The 22,495-nt window shown below is 40.6% G+C and overlaps 1 protein-coding gene across 1 annotated transcript in view; it reads left to right on the top strand.

Moving 5' to 3' along the window:
* Positions 1-22,495, top strand: part of LOC116036694 (dihydropyridine-sensitive L-type skeletal muscle calcium channel subunit alpha-1-like) — a 31,259-nt gene that overhangs the window by 6,396 nt on the left and 2,368 nt on the right. Inside the window, exons 7-40 of the mRNA XM_031280271.2 lie at positions 243-346; positions 474-619; positions 1,549-1,630; positions 1,737-1,897; positions 2,630-2,855; positions 3,941-4,148; positions 4,818-4,938; positions 5,050-5,164; positions 5,978-6,080; positions 6,163-6,232; positions 6,332-6,464; positions 7,135-7,264; positions 7,397-7,456; positions 7,961-8,067; positions 8,917-9,004; positions 9,091-9,198; positions 9,309-9,361; positions 10,075-10,221; positions 10,417-10,618; positions 11,482-11,640; positions 11,840-11,950; positions 12,708-12,791; positions 13,245-13,292; positions 13,703-13,729; positions 13,820-13,945; positions 14,031-14,096; positions 15,855-15,946; positions 16,531-16,690; positions 17,538-17,665; positions 17,809-17,905; positions 18,904-19,006; positions 20,675-20,776; positions 21,074-21,204; positions 22,025-22,147. Of these exons, the coding sequence (XP_031136131.2) occupies positions 243-346; positions 474-619; positions 1,549-1,630; positions 1,737-1,897; positions 2,630-2,855; positions 3,941-4,148; positions 4,818-4,938; positions 5,050-5,164; positions 5,978-6,080; positions 6,163-6,232; positions 6,332-6,464; positions 7,135-7,264; positions 7,397-7,456; positions 7,961-8,067; positions 8,917-9,004; positions 9,091-9,198; positions 9,309-9,361; positions 10,075-10,221; positions 10,417-10,618; positions 11,482-11,640; positions 11,840-11,950; positions 12,708-12,791; positions 13,245-13,292; positions 13,703-13,729; positions 13,820-13,945; positions 14,031-14,096; positions 15,855-15,946; positions 16,531-16,690; positions 17,538-17,665; positions 17,809-17,905; positions 18,904-19,006; positions 20,675-20,776; positions 21,074-21,204; positions 22,025-22,147 (3,921 nt within the window). The remainder of the gene's footprint in view (positions 1-242; positions 347-473; positions 620-1,548; positions 1,631-1,736; positions 1,898-2,629; positions 2,856-3,940; positions 4,149-4,817; positions 4,939-5,049; positions 5,165-5,977; positions 6,081-6,162; positions 6,233-6,331; positions 6,465-7,134; positions 7,265-7,396; positions 7,457-7,960; positions 8,068-8,916; positions 9,005-9,090; positions 9,199-9,308; positions 9,362-10,074; positions 10,222-10,416; positions 10,619-11,481; positions 11,641-11,839; positions 11,951-12,707; positions 12,792-13,244; positions 13,293-13,702; positions 13,730-13,819; positions 13,946-14,030; positions 14,097-15,854; positions 15,947-16,530; positions 16,691-17,537; positions 17,666-17,808; positions 17,906-18,903; positions 19,007-20,674; positions 20,777-21,073; positions 21,205-22,024; positions 22,148-22,495) is intronic.

The following is a 22,495-nucleotide window of genomic DNA, read 5'->3' as shown; positions in this document are numbered from 1 at the left end:
AAAATGTCATTGGGTGCAAAATAACATTTTGAAAACAACAAAAAAGGCAAAGGTACAAGACTGTATACAAAAACGATCATAGACTTCAATGGTAGCAGCTCGCTAGCCATTTGCTGGTGCGGTTAAAATTTCCATGGTAACAGCGAGTTCCACCAATCATTCACCAATTATTACAAAAGTTATTACAAAATGTAGTTACCTATTTATTTAATAAATACATACAGGTGTGCTTTGTCTGACAGGTAAATGATGCAATAGGAATGGAATGGCCATGGATCTTTTTCACCACACTCATCTTGGTTGGCTCCTTCTTCGTGCTTAACCTGGTTCTGGGTGTGCTCAGTGGGTATGAATACCCTAAACCTAACTACTACCAATTTATTTCTTTAGCCATCTTTAGTGTCTGCACTTCACATTGCTTCTACGTGTGTTCTGTCTTTTTAGTTGAGATTGGTTGTCTTGTTTCCCACTAGTGAGTTCACAAAAGAGCGAGAAAAGGCCAAGTCCCGTGGAGAGTTTCAGAAACTGAGGGAAACCCAGCAGCTAGATGAGGACCTCAAGGGCTATATGGAGTGGATCACTCAGGCTGAGGTCATGGACAATGACCAGGAGGGACAGGGTAAGACACAAGACACAGAATACAATAGCTGGTGAATAAATAAGAGAATAGAATAAAATGCCAATGAACTGCCTGGAATGTTTTTGCAGCTGTCAGAAATGACTAGTAGATTGACTTCACTATACATTTCAATAAGATTATGGACAAAATCATAATCATGACTATTTTGGCCAATATTGAAATCACAGTTATTAAACTTAATTGGAAAGTAAGTAAGTGGTTAACATCAGTGACATGATTTGAGCTGTTGCAGAGTTTTGACTCTAAACGTAACATTATTGTTAGCTCACTTACTGTAAATGTAAACTTTGACTGCTGACTTGTTAGCTGTTAACTGTAATGTTACTGTTAACATTTAACAGGCTAATGTTAGCTAACTGGTAACGTTGGCAATAACTTTAACAAGCTAAGAGCCAAAATCGTAATCTTGATTAAAATTTGATTAATTGCACAGTCCTAATGTCAATGTCAATATAATTTTTATGTGGTGCCACGTTGTGTGGTTGAGCTTCACTACACTACATGAGTGTGGTGAAGGACCCCCCCTACACTACACTATTCAGAGGCCATGAATGAATTTAATGCTTTTTCATGCAGGAATTCATGATAATTCATATATCGTTATTATTATAAAGTGTTAGTGCCTTTTGTTTCTCAAAAAACAAGGTAACCATTTCTTGATAGTTTGATTATTAATCGGGAAAAAAAATAGATTTTTACAGCAGTTATTTTTTGGGATTTAGCAAAGTAGTGCTTTAATGCTCTAAAATATGTTTAATTGTACAATGGTGTATCTGCATGTAGTTGGTGTATAAATATGCTTCTATAAAAGAACAAAGCTGAGTGTGTGTGTGTGTGTGTGTGTGTGTGTGTGTGTGTGTGTGTGTGTGTGTGTGTGTGTGTGTGTGTGTGTTTGTGTTTCTCATCAGGCCTGCTTATCACAGAAAATGGAGGATCAGAGACCGGAAGTGTCGGCAAAATGGACACAATGCAGCTGATCATCTATTACTAGTCAGTAGTGCATTTTACTGTAGTACTCTTTACAGTATGGAACAGTTCACTTTATGTAATTTTTTATGGGTCGTTTTCAACTTGTCTTTCTACCTCTTCTGTGCAGTAAGCTGGCTCGTAAGTGGAATCGTTGGTTACGTCGTAAATGCAGATTTTATGTAAAGTCCAAACTGTTCTACTGGTGGGTGATCATATTCGTCTTCCTCAATACGCTGGCCATCGCAACCGAACACCACAAACAGTCTCAGAGCCTTACCAACTGGCAAGGTCAGAGCATTACACACCTTACATGCCAACATGCATTTTATCTTGTGTTAGGTACATGACAGTTAGTGTTTCTACCTTCCCAGTCAACAAAAGCTGATCAGCTGACCTCAGTTGGGTTTTTGTGTTTTGGTTACTTATAACTGTGGTAATTTATAAATATTGTTTGTAAGTGGAACCTAAATTGATTCAGTAAGGGATTTTGCTGCTGGATTTAAATCAACTAAAAAGCCAAAGAACCAACTCCAACAGTAGTTCACTTTTTCGTTGCCTCAGTTTTAATGTTTTGATACTCAAAGGTTACAAAGCTTAAAATGACCAAAGTGCTGTACAAAAAAGCACTACGGTGCTGTATAAAAGAACATTGAAATGTAAAAATGAAAAAGTACAAAGAAAACACAAAAAGAACATACCAATGACAACAACAAGCAGCAATTAACAAATACACAATTATAGATATGATAACAGATTGACATAACAGATTAGTGCGTTAAAAAGTCCATTGAGTAAAAATGTGTCTTTAGGCTAAACAAGACAAGGCTGAAAACAGAAATTGAAGGATGTTAATTATAATTAAAAATGTATAAAACTATTTATGTGGCATGCTCCAAACTCCATATTTTCCTTGCTGTTGATTACTGACAAACTATAAATAACTATATTTGTTTGTCTTTTTCTTTCTCTCATTATGTCTCTTGCCTTCCTCTTCATACTGTTGGCCCCAACCATCAACAGACACTGCCAATAAGCTTCTGCTGTCTATGTTTGCCCTGGAGATGTTTATGAAGATGTATGCTCTAGGCTTACCTTCTTACTTCATCTCACTATTCAATCGCTTTGACTGCTTTGTGGTGTCCACTGGCATTATGGAGCTCATCCTTGTCCACATGGGCATCATGTCAATCATGGGCATTTCTGTGCTGCGCTGCATACGCCTGCTTCGCCTGCTCAAAGTCACCAGGTGACATATATATTTGTTAGAGGTGTCACGATTTTGATTTTAAATTGAAAATCGATCAAAATGAGCTTTTGAATTTAAAGCTATAGTGCGTAGTTTCTGTCGCCCCCATGAGGAATTCTAAGTAATGACAACACTGCTGCCGCATCCACATGACGCAAGCCTTCGGTGATCTAGCACCATCCCCACTCCTCTTCCACGCTGTTGCTAGTAGTGTTTACCCCGTCAAATCAAGGAGGGATGATGGACTCTTCAGAAGAGGTAATTACCTTGTAATGTCTATGTCCTCTTCATTTCCAAAGCTGAATACTGCTGTTGTCCTTTCTCAGCGGTGACGTAAAACGCATCACTCGAGCTTCTGCACGCGAATGTCACTGGACTACATAATTTTGAAAACATAGCCATACTGAGAAATACAGAGAGAGTTTTGTGGAGCTGATAGGCTTAATTAGCTATGTATCAACTCATTTTGCAATGGCTTAAATGTAACGGACGTTTATTAGTATAAAACAGTTGCGCACAATAGCTTTAAGAGCAGGCTCGGCCATCCCCACCTACTTGCGGACGTCTGAATAAGAAAAAAAACACACAGGTTAACATTAGCTAAGTAGTAGCCTGCAGCTGCTATTTTCCCGACACCATGGCCACTACCAGAGTTGGAGATAACAGAGAAACAGCAGAACTGGAAAATCCTCCGGCTTCCCTAAAGTCACAGGTGTGGCAACATTTTCTTTTCCCTATAAGTGAGTTATGGAAACAAACAATGAAGGTAAAGCATGCGGGCTATGACGGGAATTCATAGTGCGTTCATGTGCACCTCTTTAAACTAATGGTGCATTAAATTGCACTTTGTTCATTTTGAGATTATTAATTTTGCCAACCATTTTCTAAAAATAACCTTTTAATTGAAAGTCAAATCAAATCGTGACGTTAAAATTGAAAGTCAAATCGAATCAGGGATTTGGAAAATCGTGATACCCCTAATATTTATATGTAAGTTACAAATCCTTTGTTGTAGCCACATTTTATGATTAAATACAACTGGCAGAATAACTGATGACCTATTCATTTGATGTTGTGTGCCCTAGATACTGGACATCTCTCAGTAATCTGGTGGCTTCCCTCTTGAACTCGGTCCGTTCCATTGCCTGCTTGTTGCTGCTCCTCTTCCTTTTCATTGTCATCTTCTCCCTGCTGGGTATGCAGGTGTTTGGAGGGAAGTTCAACTTTCCTAACCAACCCAAACCCCGCAGCACCTTTGACAGCTTCCCTCAGGCCCTCATCACTGTGTTCCAGGTACAATCAGGGCCACTAATCATGAATTGATGAAATAAATGTAAAATCTCAAAAATAGAGTTGAAATATTAAAAATATATATATCTTAATTATGCAGTAAATTAACTTCTTTCTCTGATTGTTTTCCTTATGATAGAAATTAATGCGGCTAATGTGATGCTAATGTTAGCTTATATTCTGTGCTGCAGTTTAACTTCCGACAGCAACCCTGCTGGAGGCATTTAAAGGTTTCTCCTGAAATGCCAACACATTTTCATTCCCAGTGCTGCAAAAAGTCTTTTGGCGTCATTTTTCAATGTGCAGGGTAAAGCCACTTAGTTAGGGTTAGGGAAAGATTGTGGGTAGGTTAAAAATGCACGTTTAACTGACATGCGGCACAAGAACCCGGTCTCTTGGGTGAAAGTCCTCCGTTGTTCCCATCCTGCCTCCTTACGCAGAATTTCGTTCTTTCATACTACTCGCTACCGTTGTCGCTAAAGGGTGCCTTTTGCATTGGTATCTGATGCTGACAGCCACTGACAAAGCATCAGTATTTGACGAGTTGGGAATGAAAAACTTAATTATTCACTGTTGTACGAAGAGACCCGAGCTGCAGCTTTGAAAGGTCACGGTATTGTTGGTGAAAAACTTGTATTTTGTTGTAGTATTGTTAAATTATATGTGTTTTAGATCCTGACAGGTGAGGACTGGAATGCTGTCATGTACGATGGCATCATGGCTCATGGAGGACCCAGCATGCCGGGTATTCTAGTCAGCATCTACTTCATCATCCTCTTTGTCTGTGGAAATTGTATCCTTAAAGAGTGAGTGTCAGTGTATTTAACCAAGATTAAACTCCAACCATAACAACCGCAGTTCAGGTCAAATCACTGTCATAATCTTTGACTCCCCTGTCATTCAGTCATCCTTCTAAATGTCTTCCTGGCCATTGCCGTTGATAATTTGGCAGAGGCTGAGTCTTTGACTTTGGCACAGAAAGAAAAAGCAGAGGAGAAAAAACGCAAGAAAGCACTCAGGTAAGTCTTCCTAAATGTTAAAAATAAAACATATTTAGTTCATCAAAACCTATCTTTTCATGTTCTGTACTTTTTTTTATATTTATACTGTTTATTGATCCCCAGTGGGGAAATTACAATTTACACTCTGTTTGTTAGAAATCACTACACACAGGCCTGAAATACACACACACATGCTCAGGACCTATTCATGCACTAATGGAGAGATGTCAGAGTGAGTGGGCTGCCAGTGATGGACCAGCCCTGAGTGGTTGGGGGGGTACGGTGCCTTGCTCAAGAGCACCTGGCAGTGCCCAGGAGGTGAACTGGCATCTCTCCAGCTACCAATCCACGCGCTGTACTTTGGTCCGTAGTGGGACTTGAACCAGCGACCCTCCGGTTCCCAATCCAAGTCCCTACGGACTGAGCTACTGCCACCCCAAATTGAGCTACTGCCACCCCTACTGAGCTACTGCCACCCCAACTGAGCTACTGCCACCCCAAGTTTACTTACTACAATCTTAACTATAGAGACAGAGTGAATGTAAGTCCTGCCCCCACTGCAGGGGAAAATGAATCGCTCTCTATGGACTTGTATTAGGGAAGGTGCCTCCTCGTCAATTACATCTGCTAGCAAACAATAGAAAAAGGCCTAAAAGCTGCTTGAACCCTGTTGTAAAGCCATCTCATATCATTCCTACAATGATTGTGTACAATATGGTGTAAAATTACAATATGTAACATAAAGTTGTTATACTCAGAACAACATGATGATTTAAGTAAAATATTGCATTGCAATCAACCAGTTGAATCAACCACTCTGTTGATTTATAGGGCCAACATGCCTGACAAGGCATCAGAGGAGAAAGCCAATCTGGCAAAGAAGTTGGCTGAGCAAAGGGCCAAGGGTGTAGAGGGCATCCCTACAACTGCCAAGGTGAGACATCCAAGAGCATTCATCAGCCAATATATCTGTTCCCCTTTCTTACCTTTCAACTATTTCATTTTCAAATCTGCAGCTCAAAATCGACGAGTTTGAGTCTAATGTCAATGAGATCAAAGACCCATTCCCTCCAGCAGACTTTCCTGGTAAATCCCAATGGCTCCATACTGAATTTGTAATCATACTAATCCAAACTCAGAGGTACAAAAGTCTTCTGCTAATCCATCACTCTTTCTGTTGGCTAGGTGATGATGAGGAGGAGGACCCTAATATCCCAGAAAGCCCTAGACCTCGTCCAATGGCAGATCTGCAGTTGAAGGAGGAAGCAGTGCCGATGCCAGAAGCCAGCTCGTTCTTCATCTTTGGACCTCAGAACAAGTATGATAACGGTGATTGTTGGGGATTGATGGTAATGAAAATGTAGTGATAATACATGTAATGAAAGTGGGGTGGGGCTCAGGATTACAATGACATAAATATAGATATTGCCAAAAAAGCAGAAAATTATAAATATAATAAATGTCATCAATATTTAATATAATATTTGACACAAATTTACATATTACAAGCATATTATTACAGCTATATCAGATTAATTGACTGCTTCATGCGAGCCAGGCCAAACTGCATGTTTGTAATACTTATCTTTTACTTATACCTATCACATACAGTTTTTAGGTTGTTAAAAAATGGCCCATTTGTGTGATGTCCTGTCTTGTTATTTAACCCCCAAATGGTAGTGACAGAGGCAGTGATGTTTTCTCGTTTACTGTACAGGCGTCGGGTTGCGTTTCTCCAAAAGTTAAATCTGTCGTAAGATTTCGCCGCTAGCCGCTGCGTTTTTTTTCAGCACCTAAAGGCGCTACCTCCATTCAAAATTAATGGAAAGACCTGTGTTTTTGCTGGACCGTCTGAGGACCACCGCAGTCTATGTAAACGCAGCCTTATGGTTCCAGATTAACTTTTTGTAAAGTGTCCCTGCCTGTCCGAGAAATATCACAAGTACTTTTTCTCACGTTGTCATGAACATGTCTTTTAACCATTTCAGGTTCCGGAAGCTCTGCCATCGTATTATCAATGCTACTACTTTCACCAACATCATCCTCCTCTTCATCCTACTGTCATCAATTTCTTTAGCTGCTGAGGATCCCATCGATCCCATGTCCTTCAGGAACCAGGTGACAAGTGCATGCCAGTCCCATTGTAATTTAAAAGTTGCAATTGAAACATTTCAGTTTTCATTCACATTGTAAGCATTTAGTATATATGTTATATTATTAATGATTTTACAAATAATGTGACATTTTTAGGTGTTGGCCTATGCTGATATAGTCTTCACTTCGGTGTTCACAGCAGAAATTGTGCTCAAGGTAATTACAGGTACCACAGTTGATATTGTTGATATATATGGGTGACAAATGGAGACTGGCGATGGTGATTTCGGGGCTGTTTCCCTGAATAACCTGAGCCTGTCAGTGGCAAAACACTTTTAGTGAATGGAAATTGATTGCACATATGCCCAATAGGGTTATATTGCAGCCCAGTTTGTGGCTGCTGGTCACAATTTTCTCACTCAAAATTTGACCAACTTCATAGATTTTTGTTCACATCAGTCACTTAGACACCACAGCATGAAAAAATAGGATTCAGGTTGAAAACAAACAATTTAGTTAAAATGTAAGCCCCAAATTCTCTGAACATTTAGACAACCTTATGAGATGCAATTAGATGCAATGCTTATGTTTTGTTTGTGATTCTGCTTTTTTGTTTTGGCTTTTTGTTGATGTCTATAAGCTATAAGTTATACCTACCACAGAAACTTGTTCTTAGTACAGTTGTGGTGTTCATAATGGACAACAAGTATTCATTTTCAGATGACAACATATGGTGCCATTCTTCACAAAGGGTCTTTCTGTCGGAACTCTTTCAATATCTTGGATCTTCTGGTGGTCAGTGTATCTCTCCTCTCAATGGGCATGGAGTAAGTGGAGTCTAAAAAATGTACCTCATTACTTCCTATTGACTTACCTCTCTCATGCAAAGAGCTCTTTTTCTTGTTGACTTCTGGATTTGATAAAGCAATGCCATGTGTTATCACACCATTAGGTCTTTTTAGACAGTAAGCGATACTTCGGCTGCATACACGTTGGATCTGCGGGGTCTCACTGCGCTCCTCATGTTAATAGCAGACAATGCGCCGCGAGTAAATGCCAGACGCTCTGTGCGTGGTTGGTGGTAACCATGGCATTTCTGTGCACTACGCCTGTACAACTGTCAACATACCACAGTCAACATTAGTTGACTGTGGTATCACTTATCCATAATCACAGGTTGATTTATAACATATAGTGCCAAATCATAGTCTTTGCTAACCACAGACACAGTTTTTGTTGATAGATGATAAAGTTAGCATATTAGTAGCTTTATAGCCTAATTTAGGTTAAAACTATATGTAACGTTACCCAATACATCCAGTCTTATGTCGATGCTCTGACATGCGAAAGCCCCACTGTTGATGTCCTAATAATTGTTATTATAACTCATTTTCAGGGAACTCACAAACAGCATTGATTTGCACTGCGTGTCGGGTAGGGAAAAGTTAAAGACAATTCAACTCTTGCAACTCTATTGCGACAGTTTCATGGGATTGTGGCCGCTTGTCGCGCTGCCTGTCAAGCGATTGCCCGCTTGCCTCTTATTGGAAATAAATTACTAGGCGCGTCAATCACTTCCCGTCTGAAAATACCTTTAGACTTAACGACAAAAAATGACCATGGAGTGAAAACGGTTAAATCGGTTAATGCGATGTGCCTGTGTTTGTATAATCTAGATCCAGTGCCATCTCGGTGGTGAAGATTCTCAGGGTGTTAAGGGTACTCCGGCCCCTAAGGGCCATCAACAGAGCCAAGGGACTCAAGGTATAAGATGTCTATCAATAAACTGCAGTTATAAATGGCCATAACATTGACCTGATTCATCATCTGTATTATCTCTGTCTTTGTAGCATGTCGTCCAGTGTGTGTTTGTTGCTGTAAAGACCATTGGAAATATTGTGCTGGTCACCATGCTACTGGACTTCATGTTTGCCTGCATTGGAGTCCAACTTTTCAAAGTGAGAAAACAAAGAAATAAAATGGCAAAAATGTTGCTTAGCTCTGTATTTTGGTAATGTAAACCTTTGTCTACTGCCTTCTCATAAATACTCTTTTGTTGCCTTCTCAGGGCCAGTTCTATGCCTGCACAGATCCTGACAAAATGACTGAGGAAACATGCAAGTAAGGATGTTGTTGTGTTTATTAGAACAGTAATGCTGCGTTTCTCCTAGTTTAGTTTTTGCCCTGGGCACCTCTAGCCATTTAACCCTAAAACCCTAAAGCAACAAAGTCAAAAATCTGAGGGGGTCTCTCATATCTGAAGGTGTATGCCATATGTGGCATTGTAATTTAATCTTAAACAACGCTCATTATCCATCCCTGTGCGGTCTCTTACCATTAAAGACGTTAAATTAAAATATAAAATATAGGCTACTACGGGACGTAGACCTGAGCCTACCCTACGCTCATGAACGCAGCATGACTGCACTTCACCACCACACCACTAGGCTATGTGAGCAAACCGCATAGGCTACGATCCATTTGACAGCACTCGCAAGTCCGAAGAAGTCACCTTGCTTTTAGCTTAATGTGCTTTTGAGGTAAATACCACCAATACATCTTAAATAAATAAATCTGTAGCTATCCTCTGCCATTCAGAGCTCCGGAAAAGTTCCCAGATATTTTGAAACACCTGTCAGCAATAGAATGCAATCTCTGATGGCGGAATATTCAGTGAATAGGCTTCCTGACAACATCGCAGTGCAAATTCCAAAAAATGTTATGCCCTTGGTTTGGACCAAATGAACCGACCCACAGGTATGAAAGCACCCCCAGATGATCTTGACTGTAGTGCTGTCTGTCTGTCTGTCTTTCCCTTCCACTTTGTGGCTCAGAGGCTGGTATATAAAGTACCAGGAGGGAGCACTTCATGAAATGGAGGTCCGTAAGAGGGAATGGACCAACTCAGAACTAAACTTTGACAACATCTTCAATGGCATGTTGGCTCTCTTCACCATTTCTACCTTTGAAGGATGGCCAAAGTGAGTTGTGATCTCTTCTGTGCTAATTATCTATTGGTTTCTATTAATTTCAGCATTGACAACCTAAACATTCATATAGTTTAATCAATGGTACAGCCACAATCCCCTTTTTATTGATTGGGTGAATATTCTTTTTTCTGTCTGTATATTGCATGTGTTTGGATTTGTGTGTGACTTTTTTTATTATTTACATAGGTTACTATATAAAGCCATTGATTCAAACTTAGAGGATAAGGGCCCAGTGTACAACAACCGAGTGGCCATCTCAATCTTCTTTATCATCTACCTCATCCTTATCGCCTTCTTCATGATGAATATTTTTGTGGGCTTCGTCATCGTCACCTTCCAGGAGCAAGGAGAGCAGGAGTATAAGAACTGTGAGCTGGACAAAAACCAGGTATGTTAATAATGACTGGAAATGAAAATGAGGTCACAATTGAGGTCAGGACTGAGCTCTTCCAAATTGCCTGAATGAGGCACCTACATTTAATCTAGTTTTTTTAAATTGTGGGCAGAGACACATTGATATAATCTCAATTCAAAAAGTCCTCCAAACCATACGACGATATGGGTGGTTTATTCCTACCCTCTAATGGAACCCACAGGAGATATTCATGAGCTAGCGCCCCTAGTGGTGGCAGGAAATACGACATATTATCTAATGCAGAGAATGTAACATTAACATAGTTAGTGGTTAGTGGTTTAGGTTCAAATCAAACGTTCACTTCCGATTATGCACGTGACGCTGAACGTGACATTTGGGTAAAAAGTCTTGTGTTTGTTTTTATTTATCATCCACCCAAACATACCTTCTCACACAGACATTTGGCGCTCTTATACTTACTTCCTGCTTTACTCCCATCATAATTACTATGGCCACTAGAGGGTGCAGCCACTAGAAATGTAAATAGAAGTCTTAATCCCTGCTTGAACAAACTCTATGGGAGCGTTTTTTTGAGGGAGGACAGTCTCTCTCAATATAAGAAAATATCTAAATTTGTTTGTTAAACTTCATGCCCTTGCCAATGCCAAAACATAAACTTTAACCTAAAGCTAACCCTAACCAAATTTAAGAGACCCTTGCCAAAAAGTATTATTCATGTAAAAAAATAGTTTCATCTAATATATCATTGCTAGATTTTGTTTTAGTCTCAACTGTCTGTTGTTGCTATCAGCCTTAAAAAACCCATCATCCTGATTTGTCACGTTTACTTTGTCTAAGCCCTGCATCTCTCTCCCCCTTCTATTTAACCCCTCCAGCGCCAATGTGTGCAGTATGCTCTTAAGGCCCGACCACTGCGATGTTATATTCCCAAGAACCCCTACCAGTATCAGGTGTGGTACATCGTCACCTCCTGCTACTTTGAGTACCTCATGTTCCTCCTTATTATGCTCAACACCATGTGTCTTGGAATGCAGGTATGAACAAAACACACGTCACATACATATACCACAGTATCTGTCATTCTATCTATCTATCTATCTATCTATCTATCTATCTATCTATCTATCTATCTATCTATCTATCTATCTATCTGTCTGTCTGTCTGATAGTGGAGGATAAAAAATTCTGGTGTGGCAAAATATTTTTTTCAATCTGTCCTTCTTTAACCCACAGCACTGTAATCAGTCGGCTCATGTCACTCACCTGTCTGACATGTTGAACGTGATTTTCACTGTGCTCTTCACTGTGGAGATGATCCTTAAACTCATGGCCTTCAAAGCAAAGGTTTGTTAAAATTGAACGTATTATTACATTTTCCAAATACATCACGCTAACCCGTTTTCACTCTCAACCCGTCAAATACTGACGCTTCGGTCAGTGGTTCTCAGTGTCAGACACCGACGCACAAAACACCCTAGTGTCTGTATGGAACACACTGGGCATAGCAGTAGCTCGACCCCTGCGCTGTAAGATGACGCAGTATGAAGAGCGACGACATATAGAGGCAGGTTGGGGCGGGGGACCGAGGAGACCGGCGTTTGTGTCCCATTCTTGTTCCGCGTGCCAGTTAAATGTACATTTCGTAACCCCACCCATAATCTATTCCTAACCTTAAGTGGTTTTACCCTATGCGGTAAAAAATGACGGCAATAGGGGGTTCACAAGCATCAGTATTTGACGAGTTGGTAGTGAGAATGTGTTGATCAGGTAAACAGTGTTTTAGTGATAGTAAATTTACCAAAAAAGTTAAACTGCTGTGATCCATAAAATGCACATTTACAGTGACAACAAACCTCACACACACAAACACAAAAAGGTATTCAAACCACATACACATGCATACTTTTTAAGTGTACCTCTTCACATTATCATGATTCGTGCAGTACTGCTAAAACAGTGTATGTGTTTTCTGCCTTTAAAAATGTTTTAATTTCTTTATTAACCTGAAGTCACAAATGGACATGCATGCATGCATACATGCATCATGACAAGTGAAGTATCATGGCGAGTGACATCCATACTTCTCTCGTTTTTTTCAAAGGGTTATTTTGGAGACCCATGGAACGTCTTTGACTTTGTCATCGTCATTGGAAGTGTCGTGGACGTGATGTTGAGTGAAATTGATGTGAGTACCATTGCCCTGCTCTCTCTCTCTTTTCTCTTTCTGTCTCTCTCTCACTCTCTCTCACACACATACACACACACACACACACACACCCACACACACACACACACACACACACACATTACACATAACTTTCACATATTTAAACACACATAGATTTGGGGGCATTGCATTTGCCTAATTTACTCGAATCGTAACCATAAACTGTACATATTTGTTGAAAGTCTTCAGAATACATCCAGATAAACTTGAGAATCCATGCAGTATATAGTGCATACATGTTCATCTTTTGTTTTATGAATGGTGACGTTAAATGTTGTCCTTCTCTGCTTTCCCTGTTCATGCCTTCATCTCTCATTGTCATTTATTTTTTGCCACAGACACCTTTACAACAGCAAGCTCTCTTTCTTTCTTCTCTGACATCACTTCTTGACTTGTGTTTCCCTCCCACAGGCAGCACTGGCCTCCTCTGGAGGACTTTACTGTCTCCACGGCTGCACTGTAACTATTCACTTGCTTCAGTTTTTTTTCACTTCATGACATTTACATGTTGCATGAAATTTGCCTGAACAAGGATTCGACTGAAATGAAACCATTGGGCAGAATTATGCTTTAATTAAGTTATTCTTCACTTGACTGGGCACTGAACATAATTCTGTCTAGCTTTTGTTCAGCACTAATAACACCCATGCTCAAAAGAATATCTTATTTAGTTTGAACAAGCTCACACTTGTTCTGCTTCTCATGCAAGAGTTTCCTTTATGAAATGATCAGATGTGGTTGTGTTAACACTAACAAAGTTTGGTGAAGCTGAGCATTACAACAGTTCAAGAAAACCGGATGAAAAACGTGTTTGTTAAAGCCATTTGTCAGAGTGCAGCAGTAGAAAAACAATATATTTGTTTCTGCAGGCAGTGGATCCCATGCAAGCAATTGCGGTGAGTTGCTTTAACTTTTCTTGGATTTGAGTTTGGTGGAATTCCGGAGTTGGCACAATGTAATGACCAATGTGTCCTCTCTCTGACAAGTCTTCTGAGAACATGAGCGTATCAGTCACATTCTTCAGACTGTTTCGTGTCATGCGTCTAGTGAAACTTTTGAATCGCTCTGAGGGGATACGGAATCTTCTGTGGACCTTCATCAAATCCCTTCAGGTTAGTATTATCTCTCAGCAAAAATCAGCCTGTGGTTTAGAATAACTATGTCTGTCTGACAGCGTCATTGGTTGTTGTGTTTCAGGCTCTTCCATATGTGGCCCTGCTCATTCTCATGCTGTTCTTTATATACGCTGTGGTTGGAATGCAGGTACACACACACACACACACACACACACACACACACACACACACACGCACGCACGCACGCACGCACGCACACACACACACACACACACACACACACACACACACACACACACACACACACCACCCATTGATATTTATATTATGGCCACTGAGTATTAACAGTAACAGTGAGGCTAAGCTAAAGTAAGTAAGTAAGTAAGTAAAGTTTATTTCTATAGCACATTTAAAAACAGCTCGCGCTGACCAAAGTGCTGTACATAGCGCATTAGCCACAGGGTCATAAAATAAAAATAAAATACACTTGCAAATCAGTGATTTAGGCTAAAACGACATCAAAAGACAAACACTTATTTACAAACATAGCAGGATAAGACAATTAAGATACCGGGAAGGCCAATGTAAAAAGGTGAGTTTTGAGCCTGGCTTTGAATATCACAATTGAAGAGGCATTTCTGATGTCAGGTGGCAGTCGGTTCCACAGCTGAGGGCCAGCAACAGAAAAGGCTCTGTCACCTTTTTGCTTAAGCCGGGGCCGTGGGACATGGAGGAGGCCTTGGCTGGAGGATCTGAGAGACCTGTGAGCTACATGGGGATGAATGATATCTGCTATGTAGCTGGGGGCCAGGGCGTGAAGAGATTTAAAAACCATCAACAGTATTTTAAATTGTATCCTAGACTGGACTGGAAGCCAGTGCAAGGAGGCTAGGACAGGTTTAATGTGTTCACGCTTTTTTGTGTTCGTGAGCAGCCTAGCTGCTGCATTTTGAACCATCTGAAGCCGTGCCACCAGAGTCAGAGGGAGACCAAAGTAGAGAGAATTACAATAGTCTAGGCGGGAGGTTATGAAGGCATGGATGACTTTTTCCAGATCATTGTATGACAGAACAGACTTGATCAGACAGACAACATCGGAAAGGATAAATAGCTTGTCATTATGAACCATGCAAGTGTAATTTAAAATCTGTTGATATTTGTTAGTCTTGCATTGCCAGACCTGTCTCGACAGCGTTGTGGAGTAGGTTCTGGCTACACCACACATACATTCTAGGATAGGAGAAAAAATGCATGTCTTTAAACCAATCACAGTTGTCTTGGCCAGCGCTAAGCTCCGGACGCAGCGACGGTGGCTCTGCAAAATAGTCTCGGGAAGGAACTTGTTTTGGTGGAAAATTTGCACCCAGCAAAAGAAAATGCCACATACAATATTATATGAAGTTAACTGTTCAAACAGTACAGTAACTGTGTACTTCCGTTGATCCAGACTAATGGTTCTGTGAATCTGGATGTCAAATTAACGTTAGACAGAGAAAGAAAAGACCACACTCTTTAATTTAAGAAAAGAGAAATGGTGGTAAAATTATTGTGTAGCAGAAAGCAGCATTCTGTTCTGTTCATGAGAGTGTAAGCAATCAGTTAATTTCTATTTCCCCGTCAGGATTTCAAAACTCCGAGCAGCATGGTGAAACTCTTCCTGTTTAGTTAGATGTTTACAAGCAAGGCAAACAACAGAAATTCAGAGGCTCAGGAACTGTATTTCATGTATATTGTATTTTTAATGATTATTTTATGAACAGAAAAGTGAGATCAAAATTAGTTGTTTTTTTTAATTAAATATAACAATTTCTTGGCAAAATGCCATGGTATAAGCAGGATTATACCCTCCAAGTTTGTACATGTCATGATTGTAATGGATCACGTGGGGGCTAAGACCACCCAGTGCAAACAAGGTCACCCTAACATAACCTTCTTTTTTCTGCAGATATTTGGTAAAATTGCATTGGTCGACGGCACATACGTCAACAGAAACAACAACTTCCAGACATTCCTACAGGCTGTGCTGCTGTTATTCAGGTTGGTGGTCTGTCTTCCTCTGTTAAGGCTACAGAAAAATCCATCAAACAACTCTAACAGCACAGCTACGTTCAGAAAACATCTGTTGAAAATAGGTAAATAACTTGTTATTGAATTAAACCTTTTATTGGTTCCCATGTACAAAGCAGTGTATCTCCGTTTGTACTTCGTCCACAGCAAACCCACCAATCGGTCCCAAAACCTCCCCTCTAGAGAGTAAATGCCGTAAACATATTATTTGTAAGTCTTTACAATCATTCCCCGAAAGAACCATGCAGACCTGCCTTGTTGCACGGTCCAAATTTTCTTAAAAACTTGCCATTTTCAGCGTGTAGCTTGCTACCTCAAAGGTTGTTGTTGTTTCCTGAAGCAAAGGGATTTTGAGAATGGCAACACACAGGGAGCCACACAGAGGTGAGGGACATCAGGCAGTTATCCTGGACATATTGCGTTGATCCAGACTATATATGAGGTTGCTAAAAAGCAAGATGTAGGAAACAAGAGCACAAAGCAGGCCTGCCTTGTTGCACGATCCCAATCAAGAGAGCACTGCCTTAGATAAAGTACTTTTCTTTGTTGTGCAGATGTGCTACAGGGGAGGCATGGCATGAAGTGATGTTAGCGTGTATGTACGGGAAGAAATGTGATCCCAAGTCGGACTACTTACCTGGGGAAGAGTACACCTGTGGATCCAACTTTGCCATCATCTACTTCATGAGTTTCTACATGCTCTGTGCCTTTCTGGTAAAACAACACACATTCACATGCTTTCAACACACATTAAAGAGCATCCTAAAACTTCAATTTCCCATTTCAGCTTCATAACAACATAACCTTCACATGTTCAAAAATTCAGCTGTCTGCACCACCTGTGTGATGGCTCGCATTTCACTCACGCTCAAGATCGACCTAATGTGTAATTTGTGCCTGACAGGGAAAACAGTACAGTGTCTCCAGAGACCAAACTAGGGATGGTAACGATTAATCATCGATCAGTTGGTTGGTTGTTAAGATTGTGATCGAACACGTAAAATTTAATCGATCTACTATCAAATAAAGATCTGAAAGATTAACGTATACACTCCTATTACATTCTAGCCAGGGGCGGAGCCAGACGTAAACATTTGGGGCTCCTCCCAAACTTAGGGGGATCCGGGAAGATTTGTTTCCAATTCACGTCGATAGATAATAGTATTAATTTTTCTGATCAGTTTGGTTTTTATTAGTAATTTGATGCTATAAAAATGGGCTAAAACGTCATGATTGACAGCTGTGATTGACTCGTACTTGGTCGGGCAGGTGTATGGGCGGGACTTCAATAACGCGGCTTCACTGCCCGAGAATTACTGCGCAGACTCTGGCTCCAAAATTTACTTTTGTACAGTGGGAGGAAGTGGAGACACGTCGTTCATCTTTATATACAGTCTATGATTGGAACATCGTAGTGTTTCTATACTGTACGTCACTGCTCCTGGGTTGTGTGTTTTTTTCTTTCATTGGAAGGAGATATTAAAAGGAATCATTTAAACAGCACATGAATGACATGACGTGAATCATACTTACATATACGTATTGCCTCTATCGTTCACAGATCATCAACCTATTTGTGGCTGTCATTATGGATAACTTTGACTACTTGACACGAGATTGGTCTATCCTTGGGCCACAGCACTTGGATGAGTTCAAGAAAATATGGGCAGAGTATGATCCTGAGGCTACGTAAGTGTGTGTGTGTATGTGTGTGTATCTTATTCTCTCTTCTCTTAAATAAGAGGAATCGCAGAAAAATGTATATGTATATTTACATACTTTTTTTTTAACCTAAGTATTCCAAATTCATTATTTTGTATTCTTTCGAACAGGGGGCGTATTAAGCACCTTGATGTGGTGACACTCCTACGAAGAATCCCTCCTCCTCTGGGTTTTGGCAAGTTTTGTCCTCATCGTATCGCCTGCAAGGTGAGAGAAAACTTCAGGCTGATGTGTGGTGTCACATGGTAATCCTAATGTATTCAAGTATTTTGCTCTTCAGCTAGATAATGGCGAGTTAGGACTATGGGTACGTCCCAGGTCCTTAAATTGCATCCCCGTTTCCTTCACTTGCTTCCCTACCTCGCATCTTAGTCCGTCCCACCGAGGAAGAATGGGAGAGATGGAGGATATAATGCGAGGAGAGAGGAAACAAGGAAATTTGTTTTTAGAAGGATGAGACGTCATTTCCTCTGAAGCGTCACGGGAATTTGTTAGCTGTATGGTCAGAGTTAGCAATGGCTTTAATAGCTGCACGGCTTCCGGGAAGGATGCTCTAGTGTATCCTCACTCATAGCTCCTCAGAGATCCATCCTCCATCCACGCAGCAGGCATAAGAGCTTTGAGACGGCCTTCACAAAGGTGGACAAGAACGACTTTCGTTTCAAGGAGCAAGGAGATATCAAATAAGAGACTTAGAATCCACCTGGCCTCTATGTGGTTCTTCCAGTTCAGTTGTTTATAGTGAATTGAATGAAATCAGTAGGCAGGCCTTTGTGTTTCAAGCCAGATGAGATTATGCAATGTCTTGTATAGTTTTACCAACATAAATGTATTTAAATACTTTCTAACTTGCTTCTAGTCAGCATCTGTTTATTTGGCCAGAGACTAGCTAGGTAGCTTACAAAAAACAAAACAGTGCGTGGTACAAACCTTGATATGTTTTGTTGTTGTTTTTTCAATTATTTTTCATTGTGGTGTAAATGTTTAAATATTTAATTCTTCTGCATTTGAATTTTGCGGAACAACATAAAAACTTGATATCAACCAATGAGAGAATGTTTTACAAAAAATTTAAAAGGGAAAATGATCTGAAAACTGAACAAAAGAACCCTAAAAAAGCATAGATTTTTTCTTTCTTGTAATTCATTTATAAAACCAGAAATGATTTTTACATTATGTTGCATGTTTGTGTTTTGTTTCTCCAGAGGTTGGTCTCCATGAACATGCCTCTCAACAGTGATGGAACAGTCACCTTTAACGCCACACTGTTTGCCCTGGTTAGAACAGCACTGAAAATAAAGACAGAAGGTTTGTGTTATCAACAATGTTTGTGTGTAGTCATTTATGTGAATATGGTTTTAAAATGTATACAAACTCATTTCCAGAAGGTCACGTAGTTTCATGCATGATCGGTCAAAAGAACATTCATTGCATCTTGGAAAAAACATACCACTGGGTTGAGAATGATCCAAGTGGTATGTTTGAGCCTGGTCTCCCAGAATTCCGTGAAATGATCACGAACTGTTAACACCACATTACGTGGTGGTGGCACGGAATGTGGGAAAATACCGTGTGGCCACCATGGAAAACAATGCCAATGTAAAGTCAATGAGAAGATGACGTAGCATTAAGAGTGACTACGGTAGCGAGTACTATGAAAGCCCGAAAAGCCACATAGGGAGGTTGGTTGGGGGGGTGGATGGGTCAAACAACACAGGACTTTCACCCAGGACACCGAGGATTGTGTCCCGCGTGTCACGTTTCCTAAACCCAACCATCGCTTTCTTCTTTTACTAAACCCAACCATCCCGTTATTGTCCCGTTATTGTTTTCCTAAACCCAACCATCCCGTTCTTCTTTTCCTAAACCCAACCGTCCCGTTGTTGTCCCGCGTGTCATGGAAACATAAACCCATCCACGACCGTTTCCTTAACTAAAGGGGCCGTGTTCATTTCACGGAATTCTTCCGTGGGCCCATTACGGAATTTTTGGCGATTCTGTGAAACTGCCACCGATTTTGAGTTAAGGGGCCGTGTTCATTTCACGGAATTCTGTGAGATCAGGCTGGAATGATATGTGTGACTGTGTGTGTACTGTGTAGCGAGTGTGTGCGAGTGTGAGAGACGGCGGCTGTCGGCTGCGCTGACAGCAAACAGCTGTTGGCGATCGGAGCTGCGGTCCATGGCACGTGGCTGACTCATGTGCTCACAACTTATATTCATCTTGCCCATACTGCCTAAACAAAACAGAATGTATCGCCGTCCAATCCAAAAAGAAATGCCATGTGTATGTCAGGGTCCCACCGTCACCAGCACTCACTCCTCCCACTCGTTCACATTCCCCATCATTCACTACTCCCATCCGTTCACTATCTCCTCAGTACTGATTACTCACACCTGCACTTCATCAGGCCACATCTTCAGTTCACCACCTGCACCTCATTAGTCTCCATCTTTATATATGGCACACGCACATTCACACTTTGTCTGGTCTCATCGCTACAAGACACCTAGACTCTCTCCTGCGGCGTTACCATTGCCTACCTGAAGATACTGCCTGCTGTCTACCACTCGACATCTGCTGCCTCCCTAAGACTCTAACCACCCCAGCTAAGTTCTGTGTTGTGTTCTGCCAGCTAACCATTCCTCTTGTTGGAATTTGTGAATAAAGCCTGTTTTACTTACCACCAGTCTGACTCCTGGTCATTCTGTGACAGTGTAGTTGGAACCAAAATTTAAAAAGATTGTGTTTACCATGGAATCTTTTCTGATTTGGAACCAGGTTTCGGTTCCTAACCCTACACCACTGGAAACATGATTTTCAAAGTTGCGCTACGTGACCGCTACTGGAAAATACAGTTAAACTAGTAGCTTTGTTACATTAACACTGGTTATTAAGGGATTTTACCAATCTAATTTTTAAATGTCTTGAATTTCAGTAACGCCCTTTTGTCTTATTATCCTTCTTTCATTTCAGGTAATTTTGAACAAGCCAATGAGGAGCTGAGGGGAATTATCAAGAAGATCTGGAAGCGCACCAGTATGAAACTTCTGGATCAAGTCATCCCACCTATAGGAGGTAAGCTTTTCATTATGAAACTTTGAGATAAGTGCATATTTTTCACTCAGAACATTTTCTACTTGCACAGATGCCTCATTGCATTTTCAAATTTCTGTCTATTTACTTCTTTCCATTTTCCACGGTAAATGCAACTGTGCCACATATACAATTCACTTTGCTTTCTGTCACATAGTACACACCTATAATAATGTAAAGCCTGATATGTGTATATAGGTGTTCTGAAATGGCCACTGTACAGGGGATTTTAATAGGATGGCTTTTCCACAATTTACATGTGTTTTTGTGTTCAAACAGATGATGAGGTGACAGTGGGAAAGTTCTATGCCACTTTCCTAATTCAGGATTATTTCAGGAAATTGAAGAAGAGACAGGAAGAGTACTATGGCTTCCGGCCCACCAAGAAAAGTGCCACCCATGAGATACAGGTAAGTAGTTAATGGTATGTGAGGTGTAGTTAATCATTCTTTGATCTTGATCAATTCAGAGGACTTCCGGTTATGGCATCAGGGCGAATGGAAGCAGAAAGTGAGAACTCAGACTGGTTGACTATTATCCTTGAAATTAGGATGTTTTTTTTCTGTTTTATTTAAATACAATGATGGAAGGGGAAAATAACCTAAAGGCAAATTATTACAAGGCCCCCCCCAACAGAGAAAAAACAAAAACACAATGCCATGGGTAGCCTGCAAGCTAATATCGGTGCTATGTATGCCGCGATAAAGGCTATCCGGTCAGCTATGAAGGCGGAATTACACTGCTTTTACGACAGCTTTTCTAGAGACATGAAAAGAGATCTTGATTAATTCAATAGTAAGGATAATACCAGCATGTGTGTAGTACATGATAATGCTCTAGAATACAGAATTTACTGTTCATTAAATGTGCATAGAAGTGATGTTTCAGTGTAAAACTGTAAAAAAAAAAAGAAGTAATTTAAGACATTTAAATATCCAAATAAATACCAACAGCTTTATGTAGTATGATGGGAGAGAAAATAAAGGGATGGTATACACAATTTGGTGTTTGTTAGTTAGAAGTTATCTTAGTACACTTTACATATAGAGTAGGTCTAGACCACACTCTTTAATTTACAGAGACCCAATGGTTGGAAGAGAGAGATGCAGAAAAATAATAAAATGATTGAGCTGCAGATGATGGTCTCAAACATGCACACATGCGTTGCAGGCCTGAATGGATTTCGTTCTTGTTTTTTTCCCTGACCATATGCTTCTCCCTGTCCATCAGGCAGGGTTGAGGAACATCGAGGAGGAGGGCGTTCCAGAGCTCCACAGGGCCATCTCAGGAGACCTTGTGACAGAAGATGAGATGGACCAAGCTATTGATGAAGCTGGGGAGGGCATCTACAGGGTAAAAGGGCAGACTATGAGTTCATGTCCAGGGAAAAGTTAAGAAGACTTTCACCCAGGAAACGGGTGTTCCTAATCATCCTCGTCATTTGGTGTCTTAACCGCCGTCGCCGCATGACGGTCATGTTTTTTTGGTTAAACTTAACTGTAAAGACCGCTGAAATGGTCGCGACCTCACGGTGATCGACCAGCTCAGAGTTACCTTTCGTCGGCTAACCTTACTACTTTGTGTCGTCTTTAATGAAGCCAAAATGTGTCCGAACTATGGGAATGCGTTTTTCTCAGGCTACATTTACATTGCTACGTTTCGGTTTTCAAGTGGAGTTTTGAGCCAGAAGCGATCATCCTG

This window comes from Sander lucioperca, chromosome 6 (genome assembly GCF_008315115.2).
Source record: "Sander lucioperca isolate FBNREF2018 chromosome 6, SLUC_FBN_1.2, whole genome shotgun sequence".
Lineage (NCBI taxonomy): Eukaryota > Metazoa > Chordata > Actinopteri > Perciformes > Percidae > Sander > Sander lucioperca.
Note: the sequence above shows the minus strand (reverse complement) of the source record. Positions and strands in the feature narration are given on the sequence as shown.